A 16,345-nucleotide genomic window follows, 5' to 3' on the forward strand; every position below is an offset into this window, starting at 1 on the left:
GGTATTAATGTCGCTTCATCTCCATCGTAGTCGCGAAGGTTCACGCGTGTTGCTGTGCGCCTTGTGCAAAGTCTCTTTTGCTCCATGCTCACCGCGATGAGCATTTCTTATTGTCTAAGGCTTGAGGGTTGACAGTAGAATGTTTGGCTTACTGTGTGGCCCTTCAGGTTTCGATCGAAGTGCGGAGGTAACATGCAGGGAGTGGTGGACCTAGATGATGCGCTCCTAGGAGACAGTCACATTCACAGGCATACTCTTGTATACACTGCTGTCCGGAAGGCATCTTATGGGCCAAGGAGGGGTCTGAGAGGAGGTTAGACAGGAGGTTACGTAGGTTTGATGATTCTCTGAATTAGGTTCAAGATTGGAGTCTTCTGAACCTTCTGAACTTCGGTTCGTTGTTGTCAACTTCTTCCGCGTATTGACGCCGTCGAGTCGAAAGGGTGACGCACTCGAACCATGGCCATGTGATTAATTCGATCTGGAAGTTCAGCGTGGTGATTGTCGGTGTGATAGCAAAGCGGAGGAGATAGAGAGTCTATGTGAATTGCCCACAGCCATCGTCCTTTATGCAGCAAGCCTGCTCTCTCAGCTCAGACAAAAGACGTTCAGCTCTATGGAGCTCAGCCTCTCCAGTCCCATGTTGGGACGTTAGCGACAAAGCTGCAGCAAACTGATTTTAGGCCCAGGTCGTAGTAAGGATATCTTTTGGAATGCTATTTCATCAAAGAGAGATCAAATCGAAGACTGGGTCAGAAGAAGCAGACGCATCCTGAGTTGCCACTCTTGACATCAGGAGATCGGCACGGCTTCAGCAAAAGGGGTGCGTAAGCACCTGTGATCACAGCGCCCATTGGGAACCACGTACAAATGTGGAAGCATTTTGTGATTGACAGGCCGGGCACGAGCCTCATTGGATATCTCTTCAGCCTGTACTGAAGCGGAGTCTGATGCAGTGTTCAACGGTCCAGTAGATAAAAAGGATGGTCGGTAGCAACTGCCTGTCCATCGCAGCATTTATTCTCTTGCCTCCAATGTAGCTGCATGGACAAGGCCTTACACGCGTTGATTGAGTCAAAGTCGCATTTGAGTGTTCTCCATTGCGGTTAAACTTGCTGTGGGCTTTCGATAGGCTCCGCTCTGGCCAGCAATAGTCCCAAAGCCCCAACCAATGGCATTGTCGTTGACCGAATAGTGTAATAATTTGCTGAGCCAGGCCAGATGCCCTCTCCCCTTTCTCGATACCAACCTATCATGTTCGATGCGGTGCTGCCCAGTTGTTCCCCTGTATGATGCGCGGCCGGGTCTTGGTCGATCAGCTCTTCAGCTAGCCAGCATGGCCCCCACGCTTTCAGCTTGCCACTGCAAGCAACAACGAGGTGCTGAATGGCACGACAAGCGAGAACCTTGAATTATCCTTGACATGAACCAGATGTCGAGCATAATATCCACATCATACTGCAAGATAAGCGAAGAGATGTTTCCGATGCGAACATGGTTACTTCGTACACCAAGGTGACTTTGTGTGGCTGCGCAAATGTGGCGTCACCCAGACCCCAGTGATGGACGGAATTGGACCCTGTCAGAACCATTAAATCAACGACATGGCTGATAATTGTTTCTAGCACGCGCGATTGAAGCGTCTCAAATCGTTCTTCGGCATTGCTTTCGAGGGGTTGGATTTGTGGAAAGGAGATCAAGTCAGTCCAGGAACAAGTCGTGAGACGTGTCATCACGTCCCCCTGAACCAGATCACGTGCAGCCCGAACGTTGGAAAGCCAGCACTCTAACGTCAGCGTAATGTCTGTGCTCGCACATATCTGCATCAGTAGGAAGCAGGAAGCGCATCTTATGATGTTTGTACGTCTATTTGAAAGCGCTTCGAGTTATACATCGTTGAAATAGCAGCTTGCAAGTCGCCAAGTACGGATAACTAAACGTAACAGGAAGGTTAGGCTAGCTCCTCGCCTTTGGGCCATCACTGCCGATGCTCAGTCGGCACCGCCCGGGCCTTAACCACAGAGCTCCGCAAGAGCCCAGAGCTCATCCAGACCACAACCGGTCTCTGTACCATATCAGGTCAAGAGGCAACGACCATTTTGTCAAACATATTTCGAAAGGCTAATTATACCTCAGGTGTCTATTCTTGTTAGAAGTTTTGGCATATCAACTTCAGTGATATGGATAGCAAAGACGGCCTTCATTACGACCCGGAGTCTGGAGTTCGAGAAGGCTTACCTTGTGATGGGGTTATTATTCCAAGTGCTTTGCATGTCGAACCGGGAAAATTATACGATGCCATTGTCATTGGCGCAGGTTATGCTGGATTGATAGCTGCGAGGGATTTGGCTGTCCGCGGTACGCCTCTTACACTAATCCACAGATCGAAATACTCCTGAGGTATGCTAAGTCACCGAAGGCCACAAGGTGTTACTCCTGGAAGCTCGAGACCGTATTGGCGGAAGGACTTGGACGTCGGTCATCGAAGGATATCCGTACGAGATGGGAGGTACATGGGTGAGTACGAATGCACCAACCTCTGTACTCCGTTCTTGATTTGTTTCTCCTATCAGGTGCATTGGGGTCAGCCTCACGTTTGGACGGAGCTTTCGCGGTATAATCTGGTTGACCAGCTCGAGGACTCGGCAGAAACTCTACCAGGTGTCACCCACAAGATCTCTTACTATTTTGAGCATGGGAGGAACGATCTATCCGCCGAGGAAGACGTAAGTCGCCCACTATAGTCTTATGCCAACCCAACAAGCTTGCATTCTTAATCTATCTGATAATCAGGCGCAAAACATGAACACCGCCTTGACTGAGTTCTGCAATGTCGATGGGCAACTAGGGAAGACAGTCATGCCCTTCCCCCACAAGCCGTTCACAGAAGCCGAGCAATTTACCAAATGGGACAGGATATCGGCAGCCGAACGTGTGAACCAGATCAAGGATCGATTGACACCGGATCAGCAGAGTCTTCTCCTCTCTATCATCGTCACGGCGTCAGGTTCACCAGCAGACCAAGTGGCATTCACCGAGATCCTTCGATGGTGGGCTTTGGCCGGCTACGACTCACAAGCATACATGGACTACATTATCAAATGGAAACTCAAGTGCGGCCAGACCCGTCTTGCACTACGCATCTTCCGTGACGCATTGGCCTCCGGCAACCTTTCCTATCGCTTTTCGTCTCCTGTGCACCAAATCGACCAGTCTCGACAGCAACTAGTCGTCACCGCGAAGGACGGCCAACATATGTCCGGACAGTACCTTGTCTGCACCGTGCCGTTGAATACACTCAACGATGTCAAGTTCAATCCGCCACTGTCGCACAGCAAGGTATTGGCAGCATCCAGGGGTCATGTCAACCTCTGCGTGAAGGCGCATGCCGAAGTCGAAACAGCAGACCATCGCTCCTGGTGGGGTATGGCATACAATCGAAAGCCAGGCATCATGGCGGGCGCTTTCGGAGACGGACTCACTCCTAGTGGAAATGCCCATCTGGTTTCGTTCTCTCTGAACGACGCTTTCCAAGGTGGTTCCGATCATGGCTTCTCGCAAATCAAAGCTGCATATGAAGAGTTTCATCCATTCAAGATCAAGCGCCTGGTCAGTACACTTTCCATCTCTTCAAAGCTATGATTTGTTTCATTCTACAGCCAAGTACTATGTATGTTCTGCCGAAATGGACACTGACAGGCATTAGCTCTACCACCCATGGGCGACTGATCCCTATGCAAAGGGAACTTGGGCCATGTACGCGCTGGGCTTTGGCAGTCGCTTCAAACGTGATCTGCAAGCCTCACAAGGTAGGATTCATTTTGCCAGCGCCGACTGGGCTGATGGATGGCATGGGTTCATCGATGGAGCAATGGAGCAGGGTATGCGCGCCAGTGCGAAGATATTGACGGAGCTGCAGAAGGTGCCAGCTGCGAGGTTGTGATGAAATGTAATTGCGAAAGATTGCAAGACAATGTGACATGACAAGCGTTCTACCAATGGTGTAGGCGATGCAAAGGAGATTCATACAGACTATGACTAAGATCACGAATTCATCTTTGACGTTCATTTTGATTCATTACTTCCCTACCTCATCCTCTTCGCGGACGCCACGGCATTCGTCCTGGGAAGTATTCTGGCGATGCTACAGCTCGACAGGCAGCGGCATTGAATATTGAATGAAAGGGGAGCACCTTATCCTTCAGCAGGGATGAGCTGAATACTTCGACAACGCCACTGCCCGAAACAGTATCGGTTCTCACATACTACAGTGAGTGGTGAGTTCCGTCCACAACGTGGCTCTTGTTGACATTTTGATGTCAAGCGTTCTCCTATGCGCCCTTGATCTGGCATGCAACTAGATCGAAAGTGTTTCTGTCATTTTGATAGAGATCCTGTATATACCACCAGCGAAAATGGGTTCTTGGATCTCACGGAGCATGGTGCACATGCTCTTTGTCTTTAGATAAACCTAGGTGTGAAGGTCAGAGAGGCAGGGTCAATTGAGAAGAGACAGGGAAGAGCAAGATGGATTCACTAGTCAACGAGCTTCAGATCTGCGCTGTAAGTCATTTTTTGTTAGCAACACTGATTGATAAGGGGTGGAAGGCACGGCAGGCACGGTAGACTAGACAGGCAAAAGGGGTATCAATGTGGATCTTGAGTCTCCTCTCAACAACATCCATATGCAAAATTCATGTGCTTGGAGATGAGAGTAGGCTCCAGTCCTTGTAGTCTACGCAGGCAGGCATGCTCTGGTAAAGCTGATGGATAAGGCTGGTACGGTTGTCTCGGTCGCGACGACAGGACACAACACTTCTCACACATTCCCAGACGTCTCCTGCCAACAGAGCATCGAATGAGGAGGCCAAGATGGCAGCTATGTTGCTTCACAAAGCAGCAGTGCTCCCTCATGGTTCAGTTCGCAGGTGGCCAGAGATTACCATCTGGCCTAGACTCTGCACGAAGCGCCCCCGACAATCTCACATGGCGCGTCCGAATCTGATCCCAATCCATGCACGCCAAATGGGCTGGATGAGTCTGGAGTCTGGTTGAGGCGTTGTAACTCACTATCGTCAGACAGCCATTGAAGCGCTCAACCATTTAAGAAGGGCGATGGCAGTCACTTGCTCCCCCAGCATGGTGCAACGGCGGACATTGTCATGAGTGTTTGCACTTTCGCTTGCCGATCACAGACAGCGCGTTCCAGCTGTCCCATGAGCCGGTGAGAAAACCATGCGAGCGGCGAAGCTCTGAAATCTGCCGCGTGTGCCCCGTAGCTGCGCTTGCAGATCCATCTGTCCCCCTTTCTCTTCACGCTTCCAGGCTCAAGTCGAATCGTCGAGGGCGGTGTGCCCTACCCTGCAAGGTTGACAACAACTATCGCATTAATTTTGTTTTACTTCCCAGTTCTACCGAACCGGTCATGCCGATCGAATGAACGAGAGAAGAACATTGATACAATAGCAGTGATCTTCATTCGATGTGCTGTTTTACGTGATGATTGTCAGTCTTGAATCCCTGCAGAACGTGGCTTTTCCCTGCTTGCCATGTTTTTGAGCAGCGTTGAATGGGAAGCGAGATAGAGCATGTAGATCAATACTCGATCTCATCGTTTCCACGTTCTGACCTGCCCTCGGCGCTCGTGTCTCATCGCAGATGGCACAGAAGCCTAAAGACAGCAAAAGGGGAATTCTTGATTAGCTGAGAGCGCGGAGATCACAACCGTAAAGATAGAATAATGTCGGTAAAGAAGTCATGAGCATTACTGGATGTATGGAAATGGACAAGCTTGGGATATTAAACTTCCGGATTCCGAGACAGAATCTTGGCATCATCTCGGGATCAGTACACCCACCACCATCTTTTTCGAACTATGTGGAAGGTCGACGTTTGCCTGTTTCTGGCTTTGTTCCCGGGCCGGGCTGAAAATGGTCCACTTGGCCATGTTGAAGATGGCGTTTAACAGGCAAACCAAAAGACAGGGTCCCTTCAAATTTTAACCGGAAATGTGAAGTCTCTGGCTGGACCCTGAGGGGGGAACTAGGAAGTTGGTCCCCACAGTCAGTGACTGGAGGACTGTGGCTTCATCGGTATGCTCTGTGATTTGAAGGCTTCTAGTCTGATTAGGGCTACCATTTCACGGTGCAGGTTTGTCGCCGTCAGCTTCTTTGCGACTGCACTGGTCAGGTTTACTGGCCTGGACCTGCTTCTTTTGACATCAATAATGGTGATAGTCTAGTACATAGTTAAAGATCACGGGTTAAAGGGTATCATGCCGACCATAAGCTTCAATATTGGTTGGACGACACTTGAAACACCATTCGGTAAGCAAGGTGCAAGGAGAATTGCATTAAATGAATGTTGCAACTTATTCGGAGGAGAATTTTTCCGCAATTATGACTGGCCTGCGAAACTTCGACGTCTACCTACAAAGTACTAGGTAGTAACTAGGTACGTACGGATAAAGAGGGAATTCAGAATAAGGAAAGGTGGCATGCTCTGTACGTAACATGCACTGTACTTACCGTGTGTACCTTGAAATTCTGACAGCTCGCGATGTCATTCATTCGCAGGCCGGGCGATCATTTCGTTTAGATTGAGAGTGATTGTCGTTGGCTTGCAGGTCGCTTGGATAAACGGCGGCGTGGTGCGCTCTTCATCATAGAAATGACGATAATACGGATACCTCGCCGAAGTCATTGGGGAAGTTTGCAGACGCCATACATGTTGGAGACACGAATTCGGAACAAGTGACACAGGGTTTGAGAAAGGATAGCGTTGCTATTGCCAACTTGCTATTACCACGATCACAGTGGAAATTGAGACGACTGTCAAGCATTTAGATCAACATATCGCGTGCAAGGTCGCGTGCTAAGATCCTGGAAGTCTCGTGTAACAAATTGTCGATTTCACACATGGTCAACGTGGTTGATAGCTGATTGCCTTGCTGATCATGGTGATTCCATGGCATGTAGCCACGTCGACCACGTGTGATTACGAGGAACTCTCCTATTTGGAGAAGCTTGCGTTCTGCACAACTAACATTGTGCGCACACCGTAATTGATCAGTTGTGACGTGAAGGAGACGTCAGAAGGCGCTCAATAGGAATTGACTTGGGTGGTCATTTGCATCATATTTTCAAGTGGCTGACCAACGTGTGGAGGAGCAACCTGTGTCAGTCGCTGATCGCCAGACTTTTTGGAGGGTCGTGATGGTGTGCGAAACAAGGAACATGCCTGTGGCTTGACACCTAAGAACTGCCACGGAACACATTTGGTTAACCCTCTCTGCGCCTCCAGGCGTTCAGGGAGAAGAATCCCTCAAATACGAAGGTGACGAACGGAGGATGACCTCAAAGAAGATAGGCGTGATGGAAACGGTTAGGTCAGGCTTCTTGTCGTTCCGCATACGATGCCATCTCCGACTTCACGAGATAATAGTTCGATGGGTGGTTTGCAGGCGCATACGAAGGCTACCTCTTGAGGCCTACACGGGGACGCCTTTTGGGGCTGTCAAAGTGGTATCAGTCTCGCTCATCGCTGATTGTTGGAATAGAAGCCCTCAAGTATCGTGAGCTATCGTGACTTTTTCCCAGTGATTTAGCTGAGTGGCCTTATAACTCGCAACACCAATGAAAACGCCGCCTGGGGCCCGATGCCCTCCTTCGCTTCACCTTGTGGGTAGGGGGGCGCCAAAGATCGATCGGAAAAGTGCACTGACCGAGATGGTGACGGACATCTTGATCATGTTTGGTCACACATGTCGAATCAATGATACATTCTCGCTTAACGAAATTAATTAGTTTGATGATCAGCAACGCGTGAGGCATCAGTGCTAGCCAAATTCGGCGGCAGGAGAATGAAATGGGTACCGGCTGGTAAAAACTCCTTGAGCTGGAGTCCGGAACATGGTCAAGCAAACTGTACGAGGTAATGACGCCACAAAGAAAAACGTTGCCCCATTCTACTCCCTGCGTATCGAGCCCATCAGTTTCAGTTTTTGCTCGCTTTGAGGAACTAACTTCGTAGACCATGCCAGACTCGGAGTGGACAGGGTCTGTCCTGCAGCCCGATGAGCGATGGTGTGCTTTGGTTCAAGGGTAGCTGCAGGCTGACGTCGTCCTCCTGCCGCACGACTCAAATCAGACCGACTCGATATAATTGCGTCTCCAAAAGAGTCGACAATCACTCCACAGGCCACCCTTTCTGGATGAGGTGTGGTCCTGTTTTGTCTCCAGCTGATCTTGGAAGATACCTGGTCGGTCCAAACAGCTACTGAAAGCGACTTAGTTCGGGGAATTCCAAACGCACAGGCCTCTGACTGTGGAAGAAATGGGCGAATAATGGTAATCTCTGTTGTGCCTACCCCGGAAGAGTGACCAGGAATCGAAACTCTGAGATCGCCAATGGGGATGCGAGACAAACATCTTTCTCGGTGTTGTTCCTATGCCCCTTCAATTGTGTAAACCCTGTACGAGGTACCTGTTTCCAGCCCGGGGCAATTCGTACTCATACTATGGTCAGCTTGTTTCGAGAAGTGCTCCAGGGAAGTCCGTTGGATGGATGGTTACAATGCACATCTGCCTCATGGATGTACTTGGTATATAAGCTGGCCTGATTACTAAGTGTATCTCTCTTTATTCTCTGTGAGGATTTGAATTGGAGACTTGTTGCGAACCATAACAGACGATCAAGGACTCAGGCGAAGCGACGGAGTTGCATCAAGTCGAAGTGGTGTAGTGACCTCCTAAGACTACAAGTAACTTCCAGCTAAAATAAGGCTATTATGTTCAGAGTCTAGGGTAGCTAATAACCGAGATAACTTGAGTCGATGTTTTCTGGATAGTATTGAAATGCACCAAGTCGTGCCGTTCAGGCCTAGGCTAGGACTAAGTATAGTCGATTGTGTTTGCTAAACCCACTCTCGAATTGGTGATGATGCGATGGGTGCAAGTCGATAGTGATCTCGTTCTCACAAAGACTGTTTTCAACTAGCAGTAGTGAAGAGGGAGTGAGGCGGCGTCCCCGAGTGTCTCAGCATGGACGATCGTGTGCGAGATAGAGATTGAACTGCAGGATCGTCGGCTCTACCAAGTATCGGGACCGTGGTTGATGGGATATCCCCCGAAGGCAATGCGCCGTTTGTGGCCGTTTAGAATCATGGAGCGAATGATTTTGGTTTGGGGATAGGCATTAAAGTGCCGAACCCAATATTGTCTATGGGTCGTATGTACAGCTCTTTCCGAAGATGATACTCTGAGTAAGGATCGCCAGATCTAGATTGGGAGGTGTTCACTACTGCTAATCCGGGCGTGATCCTAGAACTGAAACGGGACGAGAAGCAGAGCGTTCACCGATGCCTATGAGTGGAGTGCGTCCAGGAGCTCCAGGGCCACCTGATGACATAAAATGGGTCAATTAGTATAGAATACTCAGTAGGAATACGGTCATTCTTTCACATGTAATATCTAGGTACTGTAGGAAAGAAAAGCCCATCTTGCGACATACTTGGTGTTACAGAGTATGATTTACAAAGACAAGAAACGATAATCATTTACAGTGCATGTCGGTTAACTGATACATGAAATGTAACAATGGGACGAATGAAAAGTCACCTTACAGCTGATGATGGGTATCCCTACTAGTAGAGTTGTAAATGTGATGACTGTTTTTGATATGTTCTCATGTTTGGAGAGGCAATCATTACCGATGAGCCGGCTGAAATCAACGAAAGGGATGATGATGAGCACTGCTGTTGACTGGTAAGGTAAAGATCGACTGAACGTGGGGCGGTCAGACAACGGGCGGAAGGGCAAGCATGGCACCCCTGCGTCACGAGTTGTGTCTCTGAGCCATGCATTCGGCCATGCGGTGCCATGTGAAGGACCAAGAAAACAACGTGCTCGAGTTAGCAGGGGACGAATAGGCGCTCCTCGGCATCTGTGCGATCACCCAGAACAGCCGATGACTAGGTGTAGTACGGAGTACTAAGGACAAGCCCTGAGAACGTGCTAACCCAGAAGATCATCACCCTGACAGGCATGATAGGCATGAGATCACCCAACTTGGGGTGGCCGGTCTGTGGCCTAGGGGAGCTTGCCCCCCGAATGGCTCGCTGCTAGGACTACGGGACCCAAGTTCCCAGCACTGTGGGCGTTGGGGGTAAGATTCCCTCGCGATCCAACGTTGGCTGTCGTAATGTCACTGTGACGCCACAAGTGCCAGCGGTAAGCGTGTGCGGATAGCATGGATCATCTCGTGGCTCAATGTGACCAGATTGCGTGGAGCTTCGAAATCGTCCTGGTGGTCTTCATTAAATGCATTTCGAACATTTGGAAGTGTCCGAGGGTCTGGGAGGAATCTGGCAAGGTCCTATACGAATGTCATAGAATTCGAGTGACCCCCTCGTGCGGCTGAAAAGAGATCGTTGCCGTGAACCGAGCTGGATCGCGATAGAAGGCCGGTATCTTGCGGAAGAAAGCTTCTCGAACCAGCAACCTGGTGTCAGGAACTTGGAAGTGGCGGCCGTTAATGTCAAGGGAAAAAAACCAAGTTGGTCGGCATGATGCAGGGAGAGTAGGAAGCTTCCGAGACCGATTCTTGACGGCCCAACATGCATGACTACGGAGTAGTCTATCTCCTAGTGAAGTCCAGAGCCAGAGTGGTAAACCTGAGAGCGGACTGTTCGTTCGATACCGGTAGGTGCATGGCATGGCACGGCATGGCAAAACTCTGGGAGAGTGCGACTGCTGTCGGACAATATGGGATATGGGAAAAGGGAACACTGCCTTTACTGGCAACGTCACGGCCTACCTTTTACCTCAGAGCGGTCTAGTGTTGGTGGTCCGAGGCATGTTATACTTCGTAATTCTAGTCTGCTCGTACGAAGTGCCAGGTTAACAAGGTCCAAGGGCCCACCTAGCCCTGGTCCTGGTCATTCTGTCTCGTGTCTCGACCTGGTCTGTTCCTTGTCCGTTGGAAGCACCTATGGCATTTCACTGGTCACTAAGCACACTTCCATCAACCAACGATACTGTGTTTGCTAGTGTCTTTTGGCTCCCCTCGGCCCTCGTAAAGCGACCATCGCCTTAGCCACTCCTGACTGTCCCTGATCTCTAGCTTGCCGACTTTTCTTTGTTGACCAGGAGCTGAGCCACGCATGGATTCATCGCCTCGCTTCGCATTTCTGGTCTTTTCACCTCGCCTTGAATGGACCAGGGCTACGGAGTATCTCGCTCGCTCCCTCTGATCCATTCCCTCTTGGGTCTTCAGTCACGGACGGTCCTTTTCAGTACGAGTAAGCCCCAAACCAGGATAAGGATATGCACGAACTAGGAAAATATACTCGCGGTCTGCTCGACTTCCCACGTCCTAATAATGCTGCTTACAGGCTCATCATGGTCCATTCGTCGTCCATGCAGCAAGTCCTAACCCATCTGCTACTCCCTACTGTTTCCACTTCCGTGTCAACTGTCTGTACCGAGTACGAGTAATCTAATCTTTTGCAAGACTGCTTTCTCGCTCGTTGAGCTCCCCTCTCGGCTACCATCCCGCCTTTTTTCCCATTCCTTGCAAGCACAACATTTGGATACTCCGCCTTATGCACCTGGAATACACCATTCATCTCGACCTTTCCCAACACAACTCAGTCCCGCTGTCCTCCAGTGCCAATATTGTCGCATCCGCTCACTACCTGACGTTCATTCTGGGCCAAGTCTGCTGGATTGTATCCGAATTTCACCTAGACGCTTTTCGTCTTTGGTCTAGGTGGATTGAGTAGTAACCTAAATCAACCAGGATACCGGTCAATTTCATGCCCTACACTACACATTTGGACATCCTGTTCTGACCTTTTCTTTCACCACATTGGCATCAGTGACAGATCCAAACACTTGCATGGAGAACAAACACTGAAGGTTTTTCATTAAAGAAGCCCTCACCCGCTCGCCCCGGAGTAGTGGAGCAGCCGTTCACCTGCCACTATCAGATGAAACCTACTGTTCCAACACAGACGTAACCCAGGTCCATCCACGTTTTGATCGACATTTATCAACTGGGAACTAGCCCTAACAGATACCAACAACTCTACGGAACCTAGGACGGCCCTTCATACCACACAGACCCTGAACTGGAGATCAGAGAAAAGCCACATTTGCAACCCTTGCAAAAAGCCTGGCCCTCGCTTCTTGACATATCTACCCACCATCCCCATTGTGCCACCCTTCACCATCTGTCTGGTCTGGGATATTATTGTCAAGTCTACTTCGCCAGCGTCAGCGCAACGTCATTGACAGCGACCCTTAATTAGCCATCTCCTACGACACTGATATACAGACTCAATACCACTGTCCATACGGCTTGGATCAGAATCTCAGCACAGGCATTTCCACTTGCATGTCCAGGAACACCACAGGCCGTTGCTCCAATCAACCGATTGACGAACCGCATCCATGTTACTAGCACTCTCTCAACCAAACCATATGCAGAACAACGATATAAGGTCGCCTCATGACTACCCACCTTATCATAAGGCAGCCCCATCTAGATATTCACCCCCCGAGTCACCTCGCAATTTGCCCTCTTTCTTCGAGGAAAGGGATAGCAAGATGAACAACTCCCATCGAGGGTTGCCACTTCCAGCTGCTCTTAGCTTGCCGCCTCCAGACCGTGGCCTTTCCACAGCCCCAGCTCCCTTGGGTCATCTTCCAGCCCCTCCTTCGCAATGGGCGGGCCAGGACGATTCCATGCGGAGTTGGCTTCACGCAAAGGCTGAGGAGGACCGACGAAAGCAAGAGGAGGAGAAGACTCGCCAGGAGGGTTTACGGCTTGACCAACGTCGGATTGAGCAGACCATGTTGAGGGAGTCACTGCAGGGTGGGATCCCGCCCCCCATGGTTCCCTTGATCTTTGCCGGCATGGGAGGAGGCAACCTTCCGGGACAGACCCTCGAGTGGGCACAAACGTACCTTGCAAACCTCAGCATCCAAAATCAACAGCAACAGCAGCAGATTCAAGCCCAACAACAGCAACTTCAGCAGCAGATCCATCAGCAGGCACAACCACAGATGTCGCCCGATGTGCACCGAGACAACAGAATGATTCCTCACAACCCATATGGAAGTCAGCCGCAACTTCCCCCCGCACAGTCTGCCCCTTCCTCAGTCACATCGCAGCCTACACAGTCTGCAAACCTTGGCCGGAATTCGATCTCTGGACCTCAACCATCAACTCTCTCACGATTAAACACTACGGAATTCATCCCAAATTCTACACCAGGACAGGCTCGTCAACCACTACATCCTCTACAGCATCCACAAACAAGTTCTACTGAAGGCTCATCTGGACCAGGACTATTTTTCCACCACTGGACACCCCCGACTGCGTCGACTGGTGGAAATCAACCTCCTACACCTTCTGGCAAGAGTGCTCAAGGTTCGCCCTTCTCCCAGACTGCGGCCTCGCACTTAAGGGCTGACTATCAGAACTCACCAAAGAAACGAAAGATCACTGGTGGGCAACCAATGGGCACCGCACCAACGTCGCAGCCCAATGACCCCCCACAGGCGTATTCATCTCGTTCCTCTCGAGAACGCGAGATGTCTCCGGGCCATCGATACCGTCCCAGACGGCATTCACGTCAGAGCAGCGACGAGTCTGCCCGCAATCACGACAGCAGTGGACGCACCATCGCTCGACCGAGCAGCCGCCAACAACGCAGGGATGAGCTCAGTGGAGTGGCACCTGACCCAAGAAGGCAACTAACGGGGTCATCGACCAGTGCATCGAGCGACGACAATCCTGTTCGGTATGAGGGCTTTAAGTCTGAAACGCGGTAACCGTGCCACCAGTCCAGTCCGGAAATGAGAGCACGACCGATGTAGCGAGATGGCATTCGAGGTGTGGGGTGTCTGGGTCCGTTTTCCGGGATCTGTAGTCGGGCTATTGTTGCATGAAGACGAGCAGATGCATGTCATCTCGAGACTCGGCTGGCCAAAAAAGAGTCTTGTCTAATGCCGGGGGCCACAATGACGTCCCCACTATTATTCTTTTCTTGTTTACTACTTAGGGCAAGGCTGGATGTCATTGAAACTTTACTCGTACAAACAGAACCAACAGAGGCTAGAGCGGGTTGCTGGTCAACAGGTGCACCAGATCATACCACGCCATGTCATGAAATTTGATTTCCATTGCTCCATATTTTTGTGATTGTTTTATTCTGGGTAGAGATGAAGACAGTTGGAGGTGATTACCCAATGTCGCTTACATCAACTGGGGGCGTTGTGGATTCCAAGGACCAAATTTGGTGGGAAGAATGTGAAAAGAGATCCAGATGTATCATTACTCAAACAGGAAAGGATGGTCTGGACGGCGTCGCGGAGGACCGCAGAATCGGGAAGTCAATGATTTCGGATCCAGGTTATTTTGAAGATGTTTACGAGTAGATTGTCGATGGACCTACATAAGCGAAAGTAGGCGACATGGTATGAGGATCGTGGGCTTGAGATCAAGGCGTTCTGCACTTCGGAAGTTGTGCCTGACGACAACGATGCAAGTTCAAACCTGAAACACACAGAGCACGATCCACCACGGTGCGGTGGAAATTAAGCAGTGAGCATTGAGCAGCCCAATACGGAATTTGGTTAAGTGTGCTGCTGCCACAACCGGCCGGCGCCACATGGGGGACTTTGGATTTTGAACTCTGGTGCACAGGACACAGTTCGACACTCCGCAAAAAAGGCCAAAAGATGAAACATGTCAGGACCCAAGAGGCACTGACGATTTCCTGCTGGGAAGTTTGTGATTATGCGTGCCGGCCCGCAGATTGCCCAACGGCGCAAGGTCAAGCCCAGAGCCTGATGGTGGAGAATGTGGCTGGTAGCAACCAGCAACAATATCAACAATCATCAACACCGCAGATAGATCGGATAGAACAGAAACACCGTGTTTTTCTCATGTATGTGAGGTCCCACAGTTCGTTGTGTAAGATACAGCACGTGCCTCATTGTAGCTCATGTTCCAAGTTTGAAACACAGGCGACTGAGCTTCCTTGATACAGTTTGAAGCTACAAAGCCGAAGCTTGTGGGAATGGGGAGGAGCAATTTTATGAAACAAGCTCAAATCACGTTTCAAAGTGACCCACCGAAATGGGGTGGGATCATGTGATATTCATCACCTAAGGTACCATGTCACATGAGCGCCAAGGCGGGAATGGAGTTTCGCCAAGTCACAATTTGAAGTCGGCCTCGCTTCCGCCGAGCTCAGCTTGCTCAGCTTCTCTCGCAAAGGAAAATCACCTCTCCTTCCTGAACATTCTCCCCTCGCCACCATCACACAGAAGATCAATTTGTGGTTACAAAGGCTACATGTTGACTTTCCAAGTACGATGTTGTGGACATACTTTCGCCCTCCCGCACAATATTACCTTGAAGTTGCTTTGGAGATGCGAGGGGGCCAATCGGGTATCCCGAGCTGAATCGGTCTTGGAATTCGGATTCAGCACCTCCCGATCAATATTGTCAAATCATATTGCCTGGACCGTGTTCCAAAGGAATTCGTTCAAAAATTTGATCATACGAGTTTGCGAATCATGTTCAAAGGTGTTGTCATACTTCACCTCTCCAGCTTTCCCCGCCACGTTGGTGCCTGGTGCCTGAAATCTGATCTTCCATGCCGGCGAATGAATCCTCAGTGGCACTAGCCTCGAGCTTCTATCATGTCTTCCATCGAACGACGGGTTCGCCACCCGCTACCTGGAAACCAAGACACTGACTGGTGCTTCGATCCATTACGCTATGGAAAATGGATTAATCCTACCATCTACGAGCTAGCCAATCGCCAGTCAAACAGCAGCTTCCCAACGGTGAGTTTTAGTCGCCCTCCTGACTTATGAAGAACAGAAAGACAGGAGTGATATTTAATGGCCTTGGTAGGTTGATATCCTACCATAGGCGCGCTAAGTGGAAAGCAATATCATGCATGGAGTCCAGGCGAATTGACCGCCTAGATGAATCCTCTATGTCCTGTCTAATGTCTACTCTCGTAAAGCTGCTCCAATCTCCACTCATTCATGAGTATCACCACCGCTGTCCAGATTGTACATTTGAATGAGGCGAGCAAGTACATTCTCCGGCAACGACATTCCGATCGTTAGTGTTCCTAGTGGCGCGCCCACTATGTTGCACGTCTTGCTTCCCCGGCTCTTTGGGATGTATTAACATACAGTTTGAGCACCATGGCCTAGCTGTCCATTTGCAGGCCAAGCTTCGCATGTGCAGAATGAAAATTTCTCACGGACGGATCCCAAGGTCAACAGCTGACATGGATTCCGCCATTGTTGTCGTC

The 16,345-nt window shown here is 50.1% G+C and overlaps 2 protein-coding genes across 2 annotated transcripts; both read left to right on the top strand.

The window, feature by feature from the left end:
* Nucleotides 1–2,180: 2,180 nt before the first annotated feature.
* On the top strand, nt 2,181–3,943 carry LTR84_000698 (uncharacterized protein; the record flags this gene model as incomplete). The annotated part of the gene is made up of 5 exons (XM_064844328.1): nt 2,181–2,358; nt 2,411–2,517; nt 2,574–2,726; nt 2,794–3,609; nt 3,707–3,943. 5 exons carry the CDS (start codon nt 2,181–2,183, stop codon nt 3,941–3,943), a joined length of 1,491 nt encoding a protein of 496 aa, XP_064712188.1.
* An 8,665-nt stretch (nt 3,944–12,608) lies between these two features.
* LTR84_000699 (uncharacterized protein) lies at nt 12,609–13,838 on the top strand (the record flags this gene model as incomplete). Its single annotated transcript, XM_064844329.1, has 1 exon — nt 12,609–13,838. The coding sequence occupies one exon, from the start codon at nt 12,609–12,611 to the stop codon at nt 13,836–13,838; it is 1,230 nt and encodes a 409-aa protein (XP_064712189.1).
* Nucleotides 13,839–16,345: the final 2,507 nt, after the last annotated feature.

The sequence above is a fragment of the Exophiala bonariae genome, assembly GCF_035927105.1.
Source record: "Exophiala bonariae strain CCFEE 5792 chromosome Unknown scaffold_1, whole genome shotgun sequence".
In the NCBI taxonomy this organism is placed as follows: domain Eukaryota; kingdom Fungi; phylum Ascomycota; class Eurotiomycetes; order Chaetothyriales; family Herpotrichiellaceae; genus Exophiala; species Exophiala bonariae.